Consider the following 21,492-nt stretch of genomic DNA (forward strand, 5'->3'; position numbering starts at 1 on the left):
AGGTGGTAATGGTGCCTTTCCAACGGGTTGTGGGGAGGATTCCACAAGGTGATCATAAATGCTTTTGCCCAGTGCCTGGCACGGTGGCAAGTGCCCAGGTCTGTTGGGGTGTCTGTCTCTTTCTCATGTTTACAAAAGTGGCCGGCGCCCCAAGTGCAGCATGGCCCCCAGAAAGGCTGCTTTGGTTTTGAAACCTCCACCTGGGTCTCTTCTGTTTAAAACGACTCTCCTAGGTCGGGCATAGTGGCTCAGGCCTATGATCTCAGTGCTTTGGGAGGCCAAGACAGGAGGATCACTTGAGCCCAGGGGTACAAGACAGCCTGGGCGAAACAGTGAGACCCCCATCTCAAAAAACTTAAAAATTAGCCAGATGCAGTGGCACATGCCTGTGGCCCCAGCTACTCAGGAGGCAGAGGCAGGAGGATGGCTTGAGCCTAGGAGTTTGAGGCTGCGGTGAGCTATGATTGTGCTGCTGTACTCCAGCCTGGGTGATAGAGCAAGACCCTGTCTCTAAAAATAAAAAATACATAAATGGCTGGGCGTGGTGGCTCACTCCTGTAATCCCAGCACTTTGGGAGGTTGAAGCGGGCGGATCACCTGAGGTCAGGAGTTCAAGAGCAGCCTGGCCAACACGGCGAAACCCCGTCTCTACTAAAAAATAATAATAACAAAAGTTAACTGGGCATGGTGGTGCATGCCTGTAATCCCAGCTACCTGGGAGGCTGAGGCATGAGAATCGCTTGAATCAGGTGGTGGAGATTATAGTGAGCCGAGATCGCCCCACTGCACTCCAGCCTGGGTGACAGGCTCCATCTCAAAAAAATAAATAGAGTGACTCTGTGCCTGAGAAGGGGGCGCAGGACAAGGGGAGGTGTAGCCCAGGCCCCAGCTCTGCCTCCAGCCCAACTGTAAATGTCGTTGCCTAATTACCCCTTCTCTTTCTGCTTTGTATTGTGAAGGATTTTGTTGTCAAGAACAGTAGAGAGAGGAATACGATCCCCCTGTACACTCCACCTTGATTTTCATGAACACGATGCCGTATTTGTCTCATCTATTTTTTCAATGTGTTAAATTTTTGTAATTAAAATATAATTCACATTTTACACATAGCTGTGTAAAAAATACACAGCTAGTGGCCGGGTGCGATGGCTTACACCTGTAATCCCAGCACTTTGGTAGGCTGAGGTGGGCAGATCACCTGAGGCCAAGAGTTCGAGACCAGCCTGGCCAACATGGAGAAACCCGTCTCTACTAAAAAATACAAAACTCAGCCAGGTATGGTGGCGGGCGCCTGTAATCTACTTGGGAGGCTGAGGCAGGAGAATTGCTTGAACCTGGGAGATGGAGGTTGCAGTGAGCCCAGATCGCGCCATTGCACTGCAATTTGGGTGACAGAGCAAGACTCCATCTCAAAAAAAAAAAAAAAAAGTGTAAAAGTTCAGAGAGTCCTGACAGTGGCCTGCAGCCTGCACTGAAGCATTTTCTGGTAAATTTCCCTGCCTCATGACATTCAAGTCTGCACCTAAACGTCATAGCATGCATTGCTAAAAATATGACGTTTCTACATACCCACTGTCCCATGATCACTTCGAACTAAATTAACAACAGTTCCTTTGTTTTTTTTTTTTTTGTTTTTGTTTTTGAGACGGAGTCTCGCTCTGTCGCCCAGGCTGGAGTGCGGTGGCGCAATCTTGGCTCACTGCAAGCTCCGCCTCCCGGGTTCACGCCATTCTCCTGCCTCAGCCTCTCCAAGTAGCTGGGACTACAGGCGCCCGCCACCACGCCCGGCTAATTTTTTTGTATTTTTAGTAGAGACGGGGTTTCACCGTGGTCTCGATCTCCTGACCTCGTGATCCGCCCGCCTCGATCTCCCAAAGTGCTGGGATTACAAGTGTGAGCCACCGCGCCCAGCCACAACAGTTCCTTAATAGCTTTTAAAACCCAGACCATATTCAAATTCCCCAATTGTTCCAAAGTGTTACAGCTGGCACGTTTGAAACAGGATCCAAATAATTTCCATACATCATATTTAGTCGAGTCTCCCAGCTTTCTTTATTCTAAAGTCATCTCCCCTCCCCCAACTTTTTTTTTTTTTTTAAATATGATACTGACTTTAAGGGAGTGGACCACGTGTCCCGTGGAATGTGCCACCTCCCGCTGTCTCTCTCTCCCTTTTATTTCCTATCAAGTGTAACTCGGCTCCAGGCTGGATGCAGTCAGACAGAACGTCTTGGCAATCCCGCCTCACGGACCATGCCGTGTCTTCTGTATCGTTTCCCTGCCAGACACACAAGGTGTCTGGTTTCTACACCCAGAATGAGGCCTCAAATGTCCCCCCAGGATTTTAAATATGTTAGGCCACCATCCCCGGCTGGCTGCCTCCAGACACAGGGTACCATTGGCTCAGCGTGGGGAAGGTCAGGCCAGTGCTGGAATTCTTTGCCTCTCTGGACACATGGGACGGCTGTGGTGCTTGGGTGGGCGGGTGGGGGTCGGGGGGCGGGAGTGAGCTCAGGGGTCCGAGGAGGAGGAGTATCCAGTATCCAGACCCCTACCACATGGCCAGGTGCAGTGGCTCACGCCTGTAATCCCACCACTTTGGGAGGCCGAGGCAGGCGGATCACCTGAGGTCAGGAGTTCGAGACGGGTCTGGCCAACATGGTGAAACCCCGTCTCTGCTAAAAATACAAAATTAGCCAGGCGTGGTGGCGAGTGCCTGTAATCCCAGCTACCCGGGAGGCGGAGGTAGTGAGCCAAGATTGCACCACGGTCCTCCAGCCTGGTCGACAGAGTGAGATCCGTCTCAAAAACAAAACAAACAAAAAAAACGATAACCAGACCCCTCCCTGGGAGAGCTGCCATGGGGTTCTGGGCATTGAGGCACAGGGATGCCGAGCCCTCCGACCTACCCGTCCTTGGCAGCTGTGGGATTTCATCCTGTGGTTCTGTTCCCACCCCCCACAGACGATAACAGCAACCAGAGCTCCATCGCAGATGCCTCCCCCATCAAACAGGAGAACAGCAGCAACTCCAGCCCCGCTCCAGAGCCCAACTCAGCTGTGCCCAGCGACGGCACCGAGGCCAAGGCAGATGAGGCCCAGGCTGATGGGAAGGAGCACCCAGGAGCCGAAGGTACGTGGCCTCTGGAGGTGGGGTTCTGATGGCCTCCCTCTAACCGGCCTTCAGGCTGTCTGTGGCTAAGTGTTCAGGAGGCCCTGTCATGTGCCAGCCCCAGCAAGGAGACAGTAAAGAGAGGTGACACCTGGAGTACATGGTCTCGTGGGGGAATTAAAAAAATCAGGCCAGGTGCAGTGGCTCATGCCTGTAATCCCTGCACTTAAGCCCAGGAGTTCAAGACCAGCCTGGGCAACATAGCAAGACCTCATCTCTACCAAAAAAGAAAAAAAATAGCCAAGTGTGGTGGCACACACCTGTGATCCAGCTGCTCAGGAGGCCGAGGTTGGAGGATCACTTGAGCACAGGAGGTCAAGGCTACAGTGAGCCGTGATCATGGCTCTGCACTCCAGCCTGGGTGACAATAAGACCCTGTCTCAAAAATAAGTAAATAAATAAAAATCAAACAATTGGCCAGGCATGGTGGCTCACACCTATAATCCTAATGCTTTGGGAGGCTGAAGCAGGAGGATCACTTGAGGCCAAGAGTTTGAGACCAGCCTGGGCAGCATAGCAAGACCCCGTCTCTACAAAAAAAATGCTTTAAGATGAGCTGGGCATGGTGGCATGTGCCTGTGGTCCCAGCTACTCAGGAGGCTGAGGCGGGAGTATCCCTTGAGCTCAGGAGTTGGAGGCTGCAGTGAGCCATGATCACACAACTGGACTGCAGCCTGGGTGACAGAGGAAGACCCTGGCTCAAAATATAATTATATTAATAAGAAATTTTAAGTATATTTAAAAATCAGACAACCTAGTATTAGGAAGATAAGTGTGGCAGAGAATTATAAAGTAGGAAAGGGGTGGGGAGATCTTGCTGAATGACCTGGGGAGTTGCAATTTTAAATGGGGTGGTCGGGGCAGCCTTTGAACAAGACAAGGCTCAAACTGGGCAACTGAGCAAGCCATGTGGGGATCCGGGAGGAGAGCAGTGTGAGCAAAGGTAAGAGTGAGTGAGGAGCTGGAAAATAAGATGGGCACCAGGCACGGTGGCTCACACCTGTAATCCCAGCATTTTGGGAGGCTGAGGCAGGTGCATCACTTGAGGTCAGGAGTTCAATACCAGCCTGGCCAACACGGTGAAACCCTGTCTCTACTAAAAATACAAAAATTAGCAGAGTGTGGTGGCATGTGCCTGTAATTCCAGCTACTCAGGAGGCTGAGGCAAGAGAATCACTTGAACCCGGGAGGCGGAGGTTGCAGTGAGCCGAGATTGTGCCATTGCACTCCAGTCTGGGCGATAGAGCGAGACTCTGTCTCAGAAAATTTTTAAAAAGTTAATAATAATAAGATGGGGTCAGACAGGAGGCAGCGCCTCAGGTGTGGGGGGCTCGTAAGGCCACTGCCTGGCCTGGGTTTTCATGGTAAGACGGGAGCCACTGGGGGCTTGGGTGACATGATCTGAAGGATGAAGAACAGATGATGGGGTGATTGTGTGGAGTGTGTGTGTGATTGTGTGAATGTGTACAAAGATACATATGTGTGTGTGTTTATTTTGAGTCTCTACAGAAAAATTAAAAGAATGGCTTAATACCGTCCTGTATATCCACCTGCTGCACTTGGCAGTTGCTGGCTCTTGGGTTTCTTTTGCTTTGTAGTTTTTCTGGGACCATTTGAAAGTAAGTTACAGATCTCAGGACATTTCATCCCTAAACATGTCAGCACGTGTCTTTTAAAAGTAAAGACATTCTGGGCTGCGCACAGTAGCTTATGCTTATAATCTCCGCACTTTGGGAGGCCGAGGCAGGAGGATCTTTTGAGCCCAGAAGTTCAAGAACACCCTAGGCAAGAAGATGAAACCCCATCTCTACAAAAAATATAAAAATGAGCCCGGCATGGTGGCATGCGCCTGTAGTCCCAGGAGGATCGACTGAACCTGAGAGGTCGAGGCTGCAGTGAGCTGTGATTGCACCACTCCAGCCTGGGTAACAGGGTGAGACCTTGTTAAAAAAAAAAAAAAAAAAAAAAAAGGCATTCTCTTACAGAATTACAAATACTGTTACTGCATCTAAGAAAATGAGCAGCATTCCGGATGGTCTAACATGGAGGTATATTTTGAAGGTGAGGGGAGAGCCTGTGTTGGGCAGTACATAGGGGTGAGTGTGGACCTGAGGGTGACTCTGGGCACCTGGAGGGAGAGCAGTGGCTGAGCGGGTCTGGGGAGGGCAGGCCAGGTCTGGAGCGCCTTGCACACCCATGAGGAGCTGGCGAGAATGGAATGTGGAGTGGCAAATGTGACCAGCCTGCAGCTAGGGCCACCCCAGGGCTCAGGGCATGTGTCCTGGGAGCAGCCAGTGTGGTTCTAGGAGAAAGGCCATCCCCTACTACAGAGCTGATCCGCACCCCTGTGCAAAGAGGCTCTGGGCTGGCGCCAGGGCCCCAGTCATGGCTGCACTCTGCTTCCTGCACCCCAAGAACCCATAGGTCAGCAGGGGAGACAGACACTGGAACGAAGGACTCATTGGCAGAGGTACGGACAGACTCCATCCAGCCCATGGTGTGAGAGTCTGGCTATACAGAACCCTGCAGTATCATTTTTTAAATTTGAATGTGATGTCAAAATTTAAAAATTGAGCTTAAAACAGGATTGACTTCTAGCTTCTTTTGAAGAATCAGCTTTGACAATACCGGGCCTGCTTTTCCATGGGGCGGTTACCAGCTGAAGCAGAAGAGACCCTTCACTATTGTCTCTCTAAACCAAGGCCAAAGGCCGCTTGCCCTGTGTTACCTCATGGCCACTATTGTTTTTCTTACTGTAGATTTTAAAAGGAAAATTAAGATATTTCTTGGGTTTTGTTTTGTTTTTTTTTTTCCAGACGGAGTCTTGCTGTGTTGCCCAGGCTGGAGTGCAATGACGTGATCTCGGCTCACTGCAACCTCTGCCTCCCAGGTTCAAGCGATTCTCCTGCCTCAGCTCCTGAGTAGCTGGGATTACAGGCGTGCATCACCACGCCTGGCTAATTTTTGTATTTTTAGTAGAGATGGGGTTTCACCATGTTGGCCAGGCTGGTCTCAATCTCCTGACCTCGTGATCCACCCCCCTCGGCCTCCTAAAGTGCTGGGATTACAGGTGTGAACCACCACGCCCGGACTATTTCTTGGTTTTTGTTTGTTTGTTTGAAATGGGATCTTGGCCGGGTGCAGTGGCTCACGCCTGTAATCCCCACACTTTGGGAGGCTGAGGCGGGTGGATCATGAGGTCAAGGGATCGAGACCATCCTGGCTAACATGGTCAAACCCCGTCTCTACTAAAAATACAAAAAAATTATCCGGGCATGGTGGCAAGTGCCTGTAGTCCCAACTACTCGGGAGGCTGAGGCAGGAGAATGGTGTGAACCCAGGAGGCGGAGCTTGTGGTGAGCCCAGATTGCACCACTGCACTCCAGCCTGGGCGACAGAGCGAGATTCCGTCTCAAAAAAAAAAAGAAAAAAAGAAATGGGGTCTCACTGTTGCCCAGGCTGGAGTACAGTGGTACAATCTCAGCTCACTGCAGCCTTGAACTGCTGGGCTCAGGTGATCCTCCTGCCTCAGTCTCCCAAGTAACTGGGACTACAGACATGCATCACCATGCCCTGGTAATTTTTATAGTTTTTTGTACGGACGAGGTGTTCCTGTGTTGCCCAGGCTGGTCTTGAACTTCTGGGCTCCAGTGATCCTCCCACTTTGGCCTTCCAAAGTGTTAGGATTACAGATGTGAGCCACCACACCCAGCCAGGATGTTTCTTGAAGCTATTTCTCTATTAAAAGTGAAGGTAGAAAAGAAAAAGTCTGGAGAAGGCTTTTTTTTTTTTTTGAGACAGAGTTTCACTCTTGTTGCCCAGGCTGGAGTGCGATGGTGCAATCTTGGTTCACCACAACCTCCATCTCCCATGTTCAAGTGATTCTCCTGCCTCAGCCTCCAGAGTAGCTGGGATTACAGGCATGCGCCCCCACGCCCGGCTAATTTTTTACTTTTAGTAGAGACGGGGTTTCTCCATGTTGGTCAGGCTGGTCTTGAACTCCCAACCTCAGGTGATCCACCCGCCTCGGCCTCCCAAAGTGCTGGGATTATAGGCGTTAGCCACCGCGCCTAGGCTGAGAAGGCTATTTTTTTAAGAAAACTGGAAAAGTACATATTTGAAGAGAGTCTTTCTTAACATTTTATTTGTGAAGCTTATCTATGTCTGAATCAAACAGCCCACTTGATTCATTTGTGGTATTGCCTGGCCCCTCATGGGGCTTTTGAGTTCATAGTCACTGCTGTGATGGACACAGTTAAAAAGGGATTTGAGGGGCCTCCAGGAAGGCGTCTTGACCTGGTATTAGAAAGGAGGCAGGCTGGCTAGGCACAATGGCTCATGCCTGTAATCCCAGCACTTTGGGAGGTCAAGGTGGGTGAATCGCTTGAGCTCAGGAGTTCGAGACCAGCCTGAGCAACATGGTGAAACCCTGTCTCTACAAAAAATTTAAAAATTAGCTGGATGTGGTAGTACATGCCTGTGGTCCCAGCTACTTGGGAGGCTGAGGCGAAGATCACTTGAGCCCAGGAGTTTGAGACCAGCCTGGGCAACATGGTGAAATCCCATCTCTACCAAAAATACAAAAATTAGGCAGGGCACAGTGGGTCACGCCTGTAATCCCAGCACTTTGGGAGGCTGAGGTGGGCGGATCACCTGAGGTCAGGAGTTCGAGACTAGCTTGCCCAACATGGCGAAACCCCGTTTCTACTAAAAATACAAAAAATTAGCTGGGTGTGGTGGCAAGCGCCTGTAATCCCAGCTACTTGGGAGGCCGAGGCTGGAGAATTGCTTGAACCCAGGAGGCGGAGGTTTCAGTGAGCCGAGATCACACCACTGCACTCCAGCCTGGGCAATGAGAGTGAAACGTGTAAAAAAATATATACACAAAATACATAAAAAATATATAAAAATACATAAATATATAAAAATACACAAAATACATAAAAAATATACACAAAATACATAAAACTATAGGCATGCGCCTGTAGTCCCAGCTGCTCAGGATGCTAAGGTGGGAGAATTGCTTGAGCCTGGGAGGTGGAGGTTGCAGTGAGCATGATCGTCCCACTGCACTCCAGCCTGGAGGACAGAGCATGACCCTGTCTTAAAAAAAAAAAAGGAAAGAAAAAGAAGAAGAAACTAAGAAAGTGTGGTGTGGCAGGACCACAGAGCTCAAAATAGGGAGTGTTGGGAAAGAAAGCTGGAAATAACAGGAATTTGGAAGGCCTCCCTCGCTCAATGGGGTAAGCAATTGGCTCTTCAAATATGCTGGAGAGGCCAGGCACGGTGGCTCATGCCTGTATTCCTAGCATTTTGGGAGGCTGAGGCAGGTGGATCACCTGAGGTCAGGAGTTTGAGACCAGCCTGGCCAACATGGTGAAACCCCATCTCTACTAAAAATACAAAAAATAGCCCGGCGTGGTGTTGCACACTTGTCATCCCAGTTTCTTGGGAGGCTAGGACAGGAGACTAGCTTGAACCCAGGAGGCAGAGATTGCAGGTTCATGCCATTCTCCATATCAACTATAATACTTCCCGTTCAAATCTGTGACTGTGCCATAATTCATTTGAACAGTCCCTTAGTGATGGTCACTTAGGTGTTCCTGTCTTTTGTTTTGCACATGCAGTCATGCGGGGGGTCTGGTACCCTCATCTCTCTCCATCTTTGCCCAGGTGCAGGTGGCTCTGCAGGCTGCGTCCCTGGAAGTGGAACCATTTAGTCAGAGGCTGCATATGCACTCAGAATGTCACAGGTTCTGCCTGGCTTTTCCCCCGAGAAGTCATAGGTAGGATGACACCACTAATGCAGGGGTTCTCAGCCTCAGAACCCCTGGCATTTGGGGACGGATCATTCTTTTTTTTTTGAGACGGAGTCTCGCTGTGTCACCCAGGCTGGAGTGCAGTGATGCAATCTGGGCTCATTGCAACCTCTCTGCCTCCCGGGTTCAACTGATTCTTCTGCCTCAGCCTTACGAGTAGCTGGGACTACAGGCGTGCATTTGCCATCATACCTGGTTAATTTTTGTATTTTTAGCGGAGACAGGGTTTCACCATGTTGCCCAGGCTGGTCTCAAACTCCTGACCTCAGGTGATCCGCCCGCCTCAGCCTCCCAGTGTTGGGATTACAGGCGTGAGCCACCACATCCAGTCTCGGATCCTTCTTTATTGTGGGGGGCCATCCTGTGCATTGCGGGACATTGAGCAGCATCCCTGGCCTCCACCAAAATGTTTCCAGTTGTTAACCAATGTCCCCAGGATGGGGGCAGGGGTAAAATCACCCCCTGCTGAGACCCAGTGCCCTAGTGGCTTTGCCATAGCCTTCACTGGGTACAGTATGTGTCGTCCCCTCTCACCTCTCCTCATGGCCCCCGTGATCCCAGCATGCCCACCAGGCTTCCCTGGAAGGTGGTTCTGCAGGCAGAAGGCAGAGGGGGTGAGATGAGGGCTGTGGTCACATCCAGGTGGACACTCACCAGCTGTGTGGCCTTGGGCAGGCAACATCACCTCCACACACCCTCCTACTTCCTTGTTTGTAAAATGGGACGACCAGCTGCTCGGGAGGCTGAGGTGGGAGGATCACTTGAGCCTGGGAGGTAGAGGCTGCAGTGAGCCATGATCGTGCCACTGCACTCCAGCATGGGCGACAGAGCGAGACCCTGTCTCAACAGAAAATAAAATGGGATAAACAGAAGCTGCCTCCCTCGCCGGGAGCGAAGGGGGTGAGAACGCCAGCAAAGTGCTCGGCCTGGAGCTGGGGCTTAGGAGGAGGGTCTGGGAGCTGCGGGGTTGCCTTGTCTGCCCTTCTGTAGGGGGAGCGATTGCGGGGGTCCCAAGGACAGACATGGGCTTCCTGTGCAGCCGCGTTCCTGCCTCTTTCCCATCCTGGTTTCTTTCTGGCCGTGGCCTTGTTTCTCCCACGTTGGGGGTGTGTGTCTCCTTTGCTCTAGAAGCCCGATTTGAGCTCCGCAGCAGGAATTATGTTTTGAGTTAGTGTGTCCAGTTGGTTGCTACTTTCTCACCACCACCACCAGATGCTAAATTGGTGGGACGCAGGTGGGAGCCACACCAGGGTCCTCTCTGGCCACCCCAGGCCCCTGGGCCTGCACGGCTGCCCTGCACTGCTCAGCTAGGATCCACCTGCCTGCTGCCCAAGCTGCCCGTGGGAAGGGCACAAGGACAGACCCGTGTGGCCTTCCCAGGTGGGTGCGTGCTGTCTGCCGGGACGGGGCAGGTCAGCCACCAGCTGTTGACCTTGCTTTGAACTTGTTTACTGCTATGTGAGTTCAGGGAATGACATAATTCCTGTCCAAGCTCCCTGGACTAAATTTAGGCCCCAGGAAAATAATTTTCCCTGGGTGAGTTCCAGCACCGCAGCGCCCAGAGAATCGGCTGCTGCCCTGAGCTCCTGAATGCCTTGTGGGTTCCAAGGCCAATTCCCACCAAGCTCTAGGGCCTGGCTCTCAGGAGAGGCCTCTGCCGGGCACCTTCTGCCCAGCATGGGTCAGCGTGAGTCTCTGGGCGACTGGCCACCTTCATGATTTCTAAGCCTACATCTGGGGCACCCACCTCCCTCACCACTCTGCAGAGCCCGCTGTGCCGGGCAGAAAAGGAGCTGTGGTCAGATGCAAAGCCACAGATGGGCAACTTTTCTAGTAAAAACTTTAAATGTTTATGTTAAAGCAAACATGTATTATGAAATAGAGTATAACAATAACATGATTTCTCTCTCTCTGTCTTTTTTTTTTTTTTTTTTTTTTTGAGACAAAGTCTCACTCTGTCACCCAGGCTGGAGTGCAGTGGTGCGATTTTTGGCTCACTGCAACCTCTGCCTCCTGGGTTCAAGCGATTCTCCTGCTTCAGCCACCCGAGTAGCTGAGATTACAGGCACCTGCCACCACACCCAGCTACTTTATATTTTTAGTAGAGACAGGGGTTTCACCATGTTGGCCAGGCTGGTCTCGAACTCCTGACCTGAAGTGATCTGCCTGCCTTGGTCTCCCAAAGTGCTGGGATTACAGGTGTGAGCCACCACGCCTGGCCTGGCCCCTCTCTTTTAAAAAAATAAATAAACTAGAGATGAGATTTCACTATATTTCCCACGCTGGTCACAAACTCCTGAGCTCAAGCGATCTTCCCACCTTGGCCTTCCAAAGTGTTGGGATTACAGGTGTGAGCAACTACATCTGGCCGATTTTTCTTTTTATTGAGATGAAATTCACATAAAATTAACCAGGTTAAGTGAATAATTCACTGACAGTACACTCACACGGTTGTGCAACCACCACTTCTATCTGGTTCCAAAACATTTTAATCACCCCAGAAAGAAACCTTGCACCCAGCCGCAATCGTTCTCCACTTCTCCCTTCCCCAGCAACACTGGGTCCCTGCCCGGGTCAACCACGAAACTTTCTGTCTCCATGGGTTTGCCTATTCTGGACTTTCCATGTAAATGGAATCATATACTCTGTGGCCTTTTGTGTCTGACTTCTCACTCAGCATGATGTTTTCTTTTTGTTTTTTTTGTTTGTTTTGTTTTTTGTTTTTTGTGGTTTTGGTTTTTGTGGTTTTGTTTTTTGTTTTGTTTTGTTTTGGAGACAGAGTCTCACTCTGTCACCCAGGCTGGAGTGCAGTGGCATGATCTTGTCTCACTGCAACCTCTGCCTCCTGGGTTTATGGGATTCTCCTGCCTCAGCCTCCCAAGTAGCTGGGATTACAGGTGCACGACACCACACCTGGCTTATTTTTGTATTTTTTTAGCAGACGGGGTTTTGCCATGTTGGCCAGGCTGGTCTCAAACTCCTGACCTCAGCTGATCCACCCACCTCAGCCTCCCAAATGCTGGGATTACAGGCGTGAGCCACCATGCCCAGCCTGTTGTTGTTGTCGTTTTTTGAGACAGAGTCTTACTCTGTCTCCCAGGCTGGAGTGCCATGGCGCGATATTGGCTCCCAACCCAGGAGGTGGTCCCGGGTTCAAACGATTCTCCTACCTCAGCCTCCGAGTAACTGGGATTACAGGCATGCACCACCACGCCTGGCTAATTTTTGTATTTTTAGTAGAGACGGAGTTTCACCATGTTGGCCAGGCTGGTCTTGAACTCCTGACTTCAAGTGATCTGCCTGCCTTGGCCTCCCAAAGTGGTAGGATTATAGGCGTGAGCCACCGCACCCGGCCAGGGCTCCTAGTCTGAGGAGTAACGGTGTCAACCCTGCTTAGACTCCCTGGGAAGGAGGGTCTTGCTGTCCTGTTCCCCCACTCTCTGTGCCCCGGCCTGTCCTAGGCACTGCACTGTCTTCTTCTTCCCATCCTGTCTGCTTGCTTTTAAATTTAAGCATGGGTTATTTTCCCCTTTGTTACTCCTCGCCTCAGAAACCCCAGCACGGAAGTCTTGGTTGCACAGGCATTCTCTAGGATTCGTTTACTGTGTATTTTTTAACATGAGGGTACCATGGTGTCATGAGGGCCTTGGGTAGGATTTTTGCTGCCCCTTCACGAGTGTCTGGCTCTGTGCCCAGTAAGCTTTAGGAAAAACCACTGCCGCCACTGCCTCCTCCCAAGCTGCACCCACCCCCCACCCCATCCAGCCTGCACCTTCCTTCTGCTAAAGAAACTTGGGGTGGAGCAGCAGGAAGACAGGCATGAGAAATCACCCGAATAACTGGGTTCATTCTACAGGCAATTGCTTGATGGGATGGTGTGCAGCCATCTTGTAAGCTCTGATATTTAAAGAATCTTTAAAGACATGAAGAACTCCTCCGAAATACCATGTGACCCCCGTTTGGGAAGAGGAGAAAATTTGTATTCATGGAGGGAGGGAAAACTGGAAAGATCGGAATTAATCCTCTAAAGCATTAGTGGGGTGGTCCCTGGGTGGTGACAGGTGATTTTTAACTTTATTTTTTTCTGTACTTTTCTGTTTCCTGCAATGATCAGTCATTGCTCTGGCAATCGGAAAAATACCCATATTATTGTTATTGTTATTATTATTATTATTATATTATTTTGAGACGGAATTTTGCTCTGTTGCCCAAGCTGGAGTGCAGTGGCGCGATCTCGGCTCACTACAACCTCCGCCTCCCGGGTTCACGCCATCCTCCTGCCTCAGCCTCCCGAGTAGCTGGGACTACAGGCGCCCGCCGCCACCACACCCGGCTAATTTTTTGTATTTTTAATAGAGGTGGAGTTTCACCGTGTTAGCCAGGATAGTCTCGATCTTCTGACCTCGTGATCCGCCCGCCTCGGCCTCCCAAAGTGCGGGGATTACAGGCGTGAGCCACCGTGCCCGGCCAAATACCCATATTATTAAGAGAAATGTTTACAAAAGGTTAGTTACCTCTGATGTTCCCCAGGAGGAGAAGGCAGGCTCTTTAAAGGAGGAGGACGAAGCCACCTTAGCTGCGGGAGAGAGGAATTGACAGCCATGATTGTTGGTGCGCACTGCGGCCGCCAGGGGGTGCTGGGTGCACGCAGCATGGAGACTGCAGCCTCCTGCAGTCGCCTCCCAGGGCCCTCAGCAGCTAAGTGTGCAGGAGAGGGTTGCAGACACCAGGGTCCGTGTGTGGCCTGGCTGCTGGAAACAGCGCCACTGAAAAATCAACAGGAGACTCCCCAGCCCTCCAGCCCCCCAGCTCATTGTAGCCTTCAAAGACCACTGGCCCCAAAACTACTCAATTCAAGGTATTTTTAGTATTTGGCTCAACCGGCCCCACCTCTCACGTGTCTGAAAACAGCTCCTGTCGTCTTGCTCTTCCCTCAGATGCTTCTGATGAGCAGAACTCACAGTCCTCGATGGAACATTCGATGAACAGCTCAGAGAAAGTAGATCGGCAGCCGTCTGGAGACTCGGGTCTGGTCGCAGAGACGTCTGCAATCTCTCAGGTACCTCGCTCGAGGTCTCAGAGGGGCAGCCAGATCGGCCGGGAGCCCATTGGGTTGTCGGGGGTACGTTGAAAGGTGTTTCGTCATTGTGTTTGGTTGTTTTGTCGTTGGACCATTGGAACTGTCATTTGTCCATCGGGCGATGTCCGTGAACACAGTCCTGGGCTCTGCCTTGGGCTCTGGGGCCGAGGGATAATGAGATTGTGGCCTCTGCCCTCAAGGAGCCTCTGGGTCAGAGGAGGATGAAGGGACCTTGAACCTACCCTCGGCTGCTGCGTTTTGTCTGTTCAGGTTCACAAAAGCATTGCCTCATCTCAGTGATCCCCAGATCGGTGAGCTTTAGAGCTGGGAAGACAAGACTTCACAAACCTAAGTGGTGGGGCCTCCGACGGAGCGCTGCCGCTGGCCCCACTTGCACTGCGTGGGCCCCTCTCCAGGGCATCACTCTGTTGGAATCTGGTCTGAATGAGTCAGCACAGGTGCAGTGGGGCTCGGTGGTTAGGAGCAAACCTTCCAGAGTCGGGCCCAAGTTTGAATCCCAGCTCCCAAAATGGGATCACAGAACTGTCTTAGGGCCACCGTGAGGATTCGATGGGAGAACGTGAGTAAAACACTTAGCACGGAGCGGACACAAGATGCAGAAGTGCAGAAGTGTCATTGGCCATGACCACTATTAGGATTTTTCACTGTAAATCCTCTAGACTTTTTTTTTCCTTCCAGACAGAGTCTCACTTTGTCACCCAGGCTGGAGTGCAGTGGCATGATCCTGGCTCACTCCAACCACCACCTCCTGGGTTCAAGCAATTATCCTGCCTCAGCCTCCCAAGTAGCTGGGATTACAGGTGCCTACCACTATGCCCGGCTGATTTTTGTATTTTTAGTAGAGATGGGTTTCACCATGTTGGCCAGGCTGGTCTCAAATTCCTGACCTCAAATGATCTACTCCCTCAGCCTCCCAAAGTGCTGGGATTACAGGTGTGAGCCACTGCGCCCGGCAACTTCAGAATCTTTAAACCCTTTGATTGGCAGCTCCCTTTCCAGGAACTCACCCCGTGGAACCCCCTCCACATGCCCTAGAGCAAAGGGGCTGCTTAGGGAAATCTGGGGTCTTGTCTGAGACAGACTAGGGCACAGCCATTTAGAAGAGCATGGTTGTGCCTTCCAGGTTCTGATAAACATTCTTGCAGTGTGCAGTGAGAAAAGCAAGCTGCAGATCCGCAGGCGTAGCATGAGCCCATCTGGTTAAAAACAGTAGAAACCAAAGCCTGGTGATTTATATTAAGACCAAGGTTGTCGGCTGGGAACTCCGGGCCTCTTGAGCTCAGAGAAGAAAAGCTCAGCTTGAAACTTTGATCCATACCCTGAGAGTATCCAGTGCTCCCCCGCAGTACCTGGAAATGCCAGGAGTCCCCTATTCTCACATCGCCCCCACTACCCCCCACTCTTCCTTCCAGGAGACCCAGACCTAAAATTGGGCCTCTTCCACCATTTTCACAGGCACACTGACACACATACTGTCCACAGAGCTAGGTGTGTGAGTGACATGGAGGATGTACTCAGGTAATGCAGACAGCCTGACATTTCAAGCAATACGTTTTTGGCCGGGTGCAATGGCTCACATTTGTAAGCCCAGCACTTTGGGAGGCTGAGGCAGGTGGATCACTTGAGGCCAGGAGTTCGAGACCAGCCTGGGCAACATAGCAAGACCCCGTCTCTCCAAAAAAAAGAAAAAGAAAATTAGCCAGGCGTGGTGGTGCGCGCCTATAGTCCCAGCTACTCGAGGCTGAGGCAGGAGGATTGCTTGAGCCTGAGAGTTCAAGGCTGCAGTGGGCTATGATCATACCACTGCCCTCCAGCCTGGGTGACAGAGCAAGACCCTGTCTCAAAAAAATAAATACAGAAAAAAGGAGAGAGAGGACAGAAAGGCAGCCTTCCTGACTCCCTGCGATCCCTGTTCCCAGAGTCCCCCAGAAGGGGCTCACGTCACCATCTCTGCAAGTCCATTGCATGTTCTACTCGAGGCCTCTCCTCTGCAACATTTATCTCTGAGAACCTACCATGGACCAGGGGCTATAACTAGTCCCTCCCTGCCACGGTGGGGCTGACAATGGGCTCAGGATAAGCAGACACAAGTAGGTCACAGAGTCCCACTAAGTGGCGTGAGAGAGTGAAACAGGGTGACGTGAAGAAGCAGAACAGGCCATGGGTAGAGGGTGCTGTGGCTGGTGTCAGCAGGGAGGGGCTGGCTGTGAGCTGGACATGAAGGGGGCCCAGGCTGGGACGGTGAGCTCTCCAGGCAGGGGCAGACCAAGATGCAGAGACCTCAAGACAGGAGCCAGCTTGAAGAACGAAAGAGAGGCCAGGGTGGCCAGGGAGGCCAGAACCTGGTGGGTGAGGAAGAGAATGGCCTGATGAGGGAAGAAGTGGGCCAGGCTGGTCACTAGGGCCTTCTCAGTCCTGGTGACGAGCTGGGTTTGTTCAGAAGTCAGTAGGAAAGTTGTGGAATGCTTTGTATTTGTAAGTTGTGGTTTCTATTGGCGGAAGGTTGCTGGGGCCATGCTGTTGGCCGCAAGGAGGCTGCTCCATCAGCCAGGCCAGAGGCCGGGTGGGCGGGGAGTGTGGGTGGAGAGGGGGCTTCAGGGGGTGTCCAGGCCTGGGGCTTTCTCCCAGGCTGATGGGGAGCACCAGTTAGGATGGCTGCAGTCAGGAGTTTGGTCTCAGGTGACAGGTTAGGTTTGAGAGGCCCAAGACAATTGTGTGATGGATGAGTGAGTGTTAAACCTTTTCTGGGGTCTTGGGTTTCTTGGGAATTCAGTGACAACTACAGACCCTTTCCCCCAGAAACACACACACACATATGTGTATACCCAGCAAATGCTGAGAGTCCAGCCCAGACCAGGCACTGTACCCAGCCCTGCAGGAGCAGGAGTCTATATGGCAGAGTGGGTCTGGGCCTCTGGGAGATGGCCTAGAACTTGCAGAGATTGCCAGGCATCAGGGCTCACATCTGTAATCCAAGCAGTTTGGGAGGCTGAGGCAGGAGGATCCCTTGAGCCTAGGAGTTCAAGACCAGCCTGGGCAGCATAGCAAGACCCCATCTCTACAAAAAACTTAAAAAAAAAAAATTATCCAGGCATAGTGGCACATGCATGTAGTCCCAGCTACTCAGGAGGCTGAGGCAGGGGGATCCTTTGAGCCCAGGAAGTCGAGGCTGCAGTGAGCTATGATGACCACTACACCCCAGCCTGAGCAGCAAAGCAAGACTCTGTCTCTAAAAAAATTGTAAAAAGAACTTGGAAAAGCCAGTGCGGTGGCTCACGCCTGTAATCCCAGCACTCTGGGAAGGTGAGGCGGGCACATCACCTGAGGTCAGGAGTTTGAGACCAGCCTGGCCAACATGGTGAAACATGGAGACATGGTGAAACCCTGTCTCTACCAAAAATGCAAAAAATTGGCCAGGTGTGGTGGTGCGCCCCTGTAATCCCAGCATTCTGGGAGGACGAGGTGGGCAGATAACCTGAGGTCAGGAGTTTGAGACCAGCCTGGCCCACATGGTGAAACCCTGTCTCTACTAAAAATACAAAAATTAGCCGGGCATGGTGGCGCATGACTGTAATCACAGCTACTTGGGAGGCTGAGGCAGGAGAATCACTTGAACCCGGGAGGCGGAGGGTGCAGTGAGCCGAGATTGCGCCATTGCACTCCAGCCTGGCGACAGAGTGAGACTCCATCTCAACAACAAAAAAAAAGAACTTGGAAAGGGTGAACTTGAAACAATAATCACAAGTAATCACCCTAGCAATTAATTACAGATGGGAAGATTGATAACAGCAACTCCTGGTCCAGTCTGAATGGGTGGGGAGAGCCTAGGGTCCAAGGCAGCAGTGTAGGAGGTGCTCCTGAGTTACCAGCCATTGGCATGTGATAGGGCCAGGCAGGGGCCAGGGGACACCGCACTCCATGGCTCCAGGAAGAGTTCGGGTGTGAGGGTCTCCACAGGTCCTCGAACTCTCTGGAGTCCACGCTTGGGCCTCGGGTCTGGAACTGCTGGTCTGCACCACAAAGCTGCCCCTTCTCGGTTCCTTCCTGGGCTGACCTTCAGCCTCACGCCCGGCCTAACTTGCTCTCCTGGCCCATTAACCTGTGTTCCCCTTTTCTTCTCTCCCCAAGGATTTGGAAGGAGTGCCACCCTCTAAAAAGATGAAACTGGAGGCCTCTCAACAAAACTCCGAAGAGATGTAGACGATGCTTTAAAGCCTCCGATCCATGTTCCATGGAAGGTACATCAGCAATTAATTCTAGAGCAACTTTGCCCCAGCGATTCCTCTTGGGTGCGAACAGAACTACTAACGTTTCAAGTTTACCAAGTGCAAATCCAAGAAGACCCAGAACGGCGTCACTTCTCAGACACTGAAGAACTCTGCTGTGAAGCAAAACACTCAAACCTTTAAGGGACTGTCCTTGGGGAGGCAGGCGGGGCTGGCAGCTCAGGAGTGTCTGCACACTGTCTCGGAAGCCAGGATTCCATTTGTGTTGCTGCTGTATTTTTTCCCCCACTTCTCTATGTAACGATATAAGCTATCAGAGGGTGGTACCGATCAGGAACGCTTTTCGGCGGGGCTTTCCACTGTTCAACCGATTCCTTCCGCTTTCTTTTTTTGTGCCTTGTGCCCTTGAGGTGACCTCTGGCATGTATCCTGGTGGTTCTTACATCCCCCTCTGCAAAGTGCCCTCTTGGTTTGGTTCGGGCAGCGGCTGCCATCCTACTCACCGCTCTCCTCCCTGCCCTAGGACTTCATTGGAGCAGGCAGGGTGGAGTGAAGGAGCTCCTTAGCCCACCTGGTTTGCAGGTGCAGGGGGATCTTAGGCACGCCCCAAGCACCAGGCACCAGGGCCCAAGGACGCCCAGGTGTTGGGGCACAGTCCCCAAGGGCTCGGCCCCTTGGATCAGGCTGGGCACTCGCTGTGCTCTCCCCTCCTTGGGGCGTTTAGGACTGGGCGTCTCCAAGCCCACCATGGCCCAGATGGACGTGCAAAGCCCTTGGAATTTTCTGGCACTTCCTCTCTGTTGCCCCCCACACCACCACCCCCATCACTGCTTTCTCCCAGACCTCCGAATACGAAATGGCTTCTCTGGCTGACTGCAAGGCTGTCTCCTTAAGGCACTGAGTGGGCCGGGGAGGCTGGGAGCCGGCGGCAGGATTAGCTGGTGCTGAACTTTCTCTCATAGGACGTCGCTTGGATTTCAAATCCACGGTCACCTGCTGCCCTTTGCCTCCCCCGACGCCCCAGCCTGTGCCCCGGAGAGGCAGGATCGCAGTGGTCAGAATCCACGTGCTTTCCTATTCGCAGGCTGTTCTGACTCTCAGAGCCAACAGCTGGACCGTGTCTCGTCCCCAGAGCGTACCGTCTGTCCCCACTGGGGAGCGGGCCTTGATGGCTGGGCCTCGAAGGCCACAAACAAGGCGTCGAGGAATTGGAAAGATTTGCACACCCTCCAGAAAGGAGAGACACAATCTCCCCTCCCTCCCATCCCGCACCTGCGCTGAACAGCTTTCTCTCACTGAATGGAGACGCCCCCTTGGACGAACTGCCTAATCGTTTGGTTCTGAGGCCTGGTTTGCTCTTAATTAATATATGAACTCCTCAGACCTTAAACCTTTTCCTAAGCTTTCTTTACTGCACTGGAGTTCTGACTCCCTTTGAGTTGTGTGTTACTGGGGGGGTGGGGGTCACGGGTTTTGTTGTTTTTTTGGGGGGGCTAATTGGTGCATATTCAGGTACCACCTTTGACGTGTGGATCTTTCTCCTGACCATCATGGGAAGTGTCTGCCGGATTCCATTTTCTAAGTTTCTGAGGGTGAGGCTCTTATTTTTTTTTAAGGGATCCTGTCTATTTCCTGCACTTCAAGAAGAATCAAAATGTTCCTGAATTTCAAATACCTCATGCAAAATGTCTCCTGAAATAAGGGAAAAAAACAACAACACAACTTTGAAAATCTTAATGTTGAAGTTAGCAATGCTGAAAGGTTTCTGTCTTAAAAAAAAAAAAAAAATCCTTGTACTTACCAATTTTGCCCCTTAGGCAGTCAGTTTTGTTGAGAACTGTGTCCTGCGTCCTGGCGCAGAACCTACCTGATGCGGTTCCTCTCCACGCATCTCGAGGCGGCGTTACCTCCAGATCCCGTAGAGTTAGAGTCACATTTTTCTTTGCAGCGAAACTCCATCTTGGTGAGAGATGAATTTGGATATTATTTCCTTTTCTTTTTTTGGGAAACGAGAGGGTACAACCAAGACAGCTGAAGGAGAATGAAACACACACATCCACAGAAACAGAGAGGCATAGGTGACCCTGCCGTTGGCCGCAGCCTCTCTGGACAGGCAAGGGGAATTGGCGCAGGTGAGGACTCAGACGACGTTCACCGTCCCAAGGCTGTCACTAGTATTTCTCTGAAGTGCCTGAAGGTAGGAATGGGCCGGCGAATGGGCCCCGCCACGGCCACGCCAGGCAAAGCGCCAGCAGCCCTGCACTCCACGCTGGCCAAGAAGGCCTTCCACGCAGAATGACGAGACTGCAAAAATCCGATGTGCTTCCTTCCCTGGCGCAGTCGCTCCTCGAGCCGCTGCCCCCCCACCCACCCTGCACCCCTCGCCCTCCCCCCACCACAGAATCTAAGACCTTTCAGCTTCGAGCCAGGGGGCGGGGGATCCCGAGCAAAAGCCTTCCGTGGACATCAGGCCCCGTGGCCTCAAGGGCTCCCAGGGCAAACCTAATTCCCCCCAAAACGTGAAGTCGGGGAAGCTGCGGCTACACATTCCACAAAGTGCTGGCACTTACACCCCCAACCCGGAAGGCTGTGGACCGATTCCTCTAGGGTGGTGACCTCCCATTAGCAAACGGTGTCATGGTTTGGAATGTTCATTATCGCCAAGAACCTAGTTAGAGGCATAAAGACCTTTTTTCACCGTTACCTAATTTTTTTCCCCTTTCAAGACTTTTTTTTTTTTTTTGGTGTGTTGTACAGCAGTATAATTTTTCACTTATTTATTCCATCAGTAGATATGGTTTGTACAATGTACAATGGTTTCATTTCAGAAAATAAAAAATTCAAATCATGAATACCTTGTGGTTTTGTCGCATTTTAAGTAAGTAAAGTCAGATCAATGGTGACGGTGTCCCTCTCCAGCTGCTCCAGCCTCTCTTGCATGGCTGTGTGGCCCTGATTCTACAAGACACACAAGTTCCTTGCACACAGGAGCTGTTGCCTTCCACAGTCATAAGAGCTGCCATTATTAAGCACCAGCTGGATGCCAGGCAAGCCACTAGTTGCTCCTTTCTGTGGGCAAGTATTGTCGGCCACCTTGTGCAGGTGAGAAAACAGCAGGACAGTCCCCTGCAGGGCTCTCATGCCCGGTCAGGCCCCCAGGTTGAAAGCCACACCT

General features: G+C 51.7%; 1 protein-coding gene across 2 annotated transcripts in view; it reads left to right on the forward strand.

Annotated features, from left to right (window-relative positions):
- Positions 1–21,169, forward strand: part of BCL7A (BAF chromatin remodeling complex subunit BCL7A) — a 41,251-nt gene extending 20,082 nt beyond the window's left edge. The window contains exons 4-6 of one of the 2 annotated variants that reach the window (XM_030821542.1): positions 2,965–3,132; positions 13,928–14,112; positions 18,220–21,169. In XM_030821542.1, the coding sequence (XP_030677402.1) occupies positions 2,965–3,132; positions 13,928–14,112; positions 18,220–18,291 (425 nt within the window). In that variant the 3' untranslated portion in view covers positions 18,292–21,169. The remainder of the gene's footprint in view (positions 1–2,964; positions 3,133–13,927; positions 14,113–18,219) is intronic. The other variant, XM_030821543.1, reaches the window with a different exon arrangement.
- The last annotated feature ends 323 nt before the right edge of the window (positions 21,170–21,492 follow it).

Source organism: Nomascus leucogenys, chromosome 10, assembly GCF_006542625.1.
Source record: "Nomascus leucogenys isolate Asia chromosome 10, Asia_NLE_v1, whole genome shotgun sequence".
NCBI lineage: Eukaryota > Metazoa > Chordata > Mammalia > Primates > Hylobatidae > Nomascus > Nomascus leucogenys.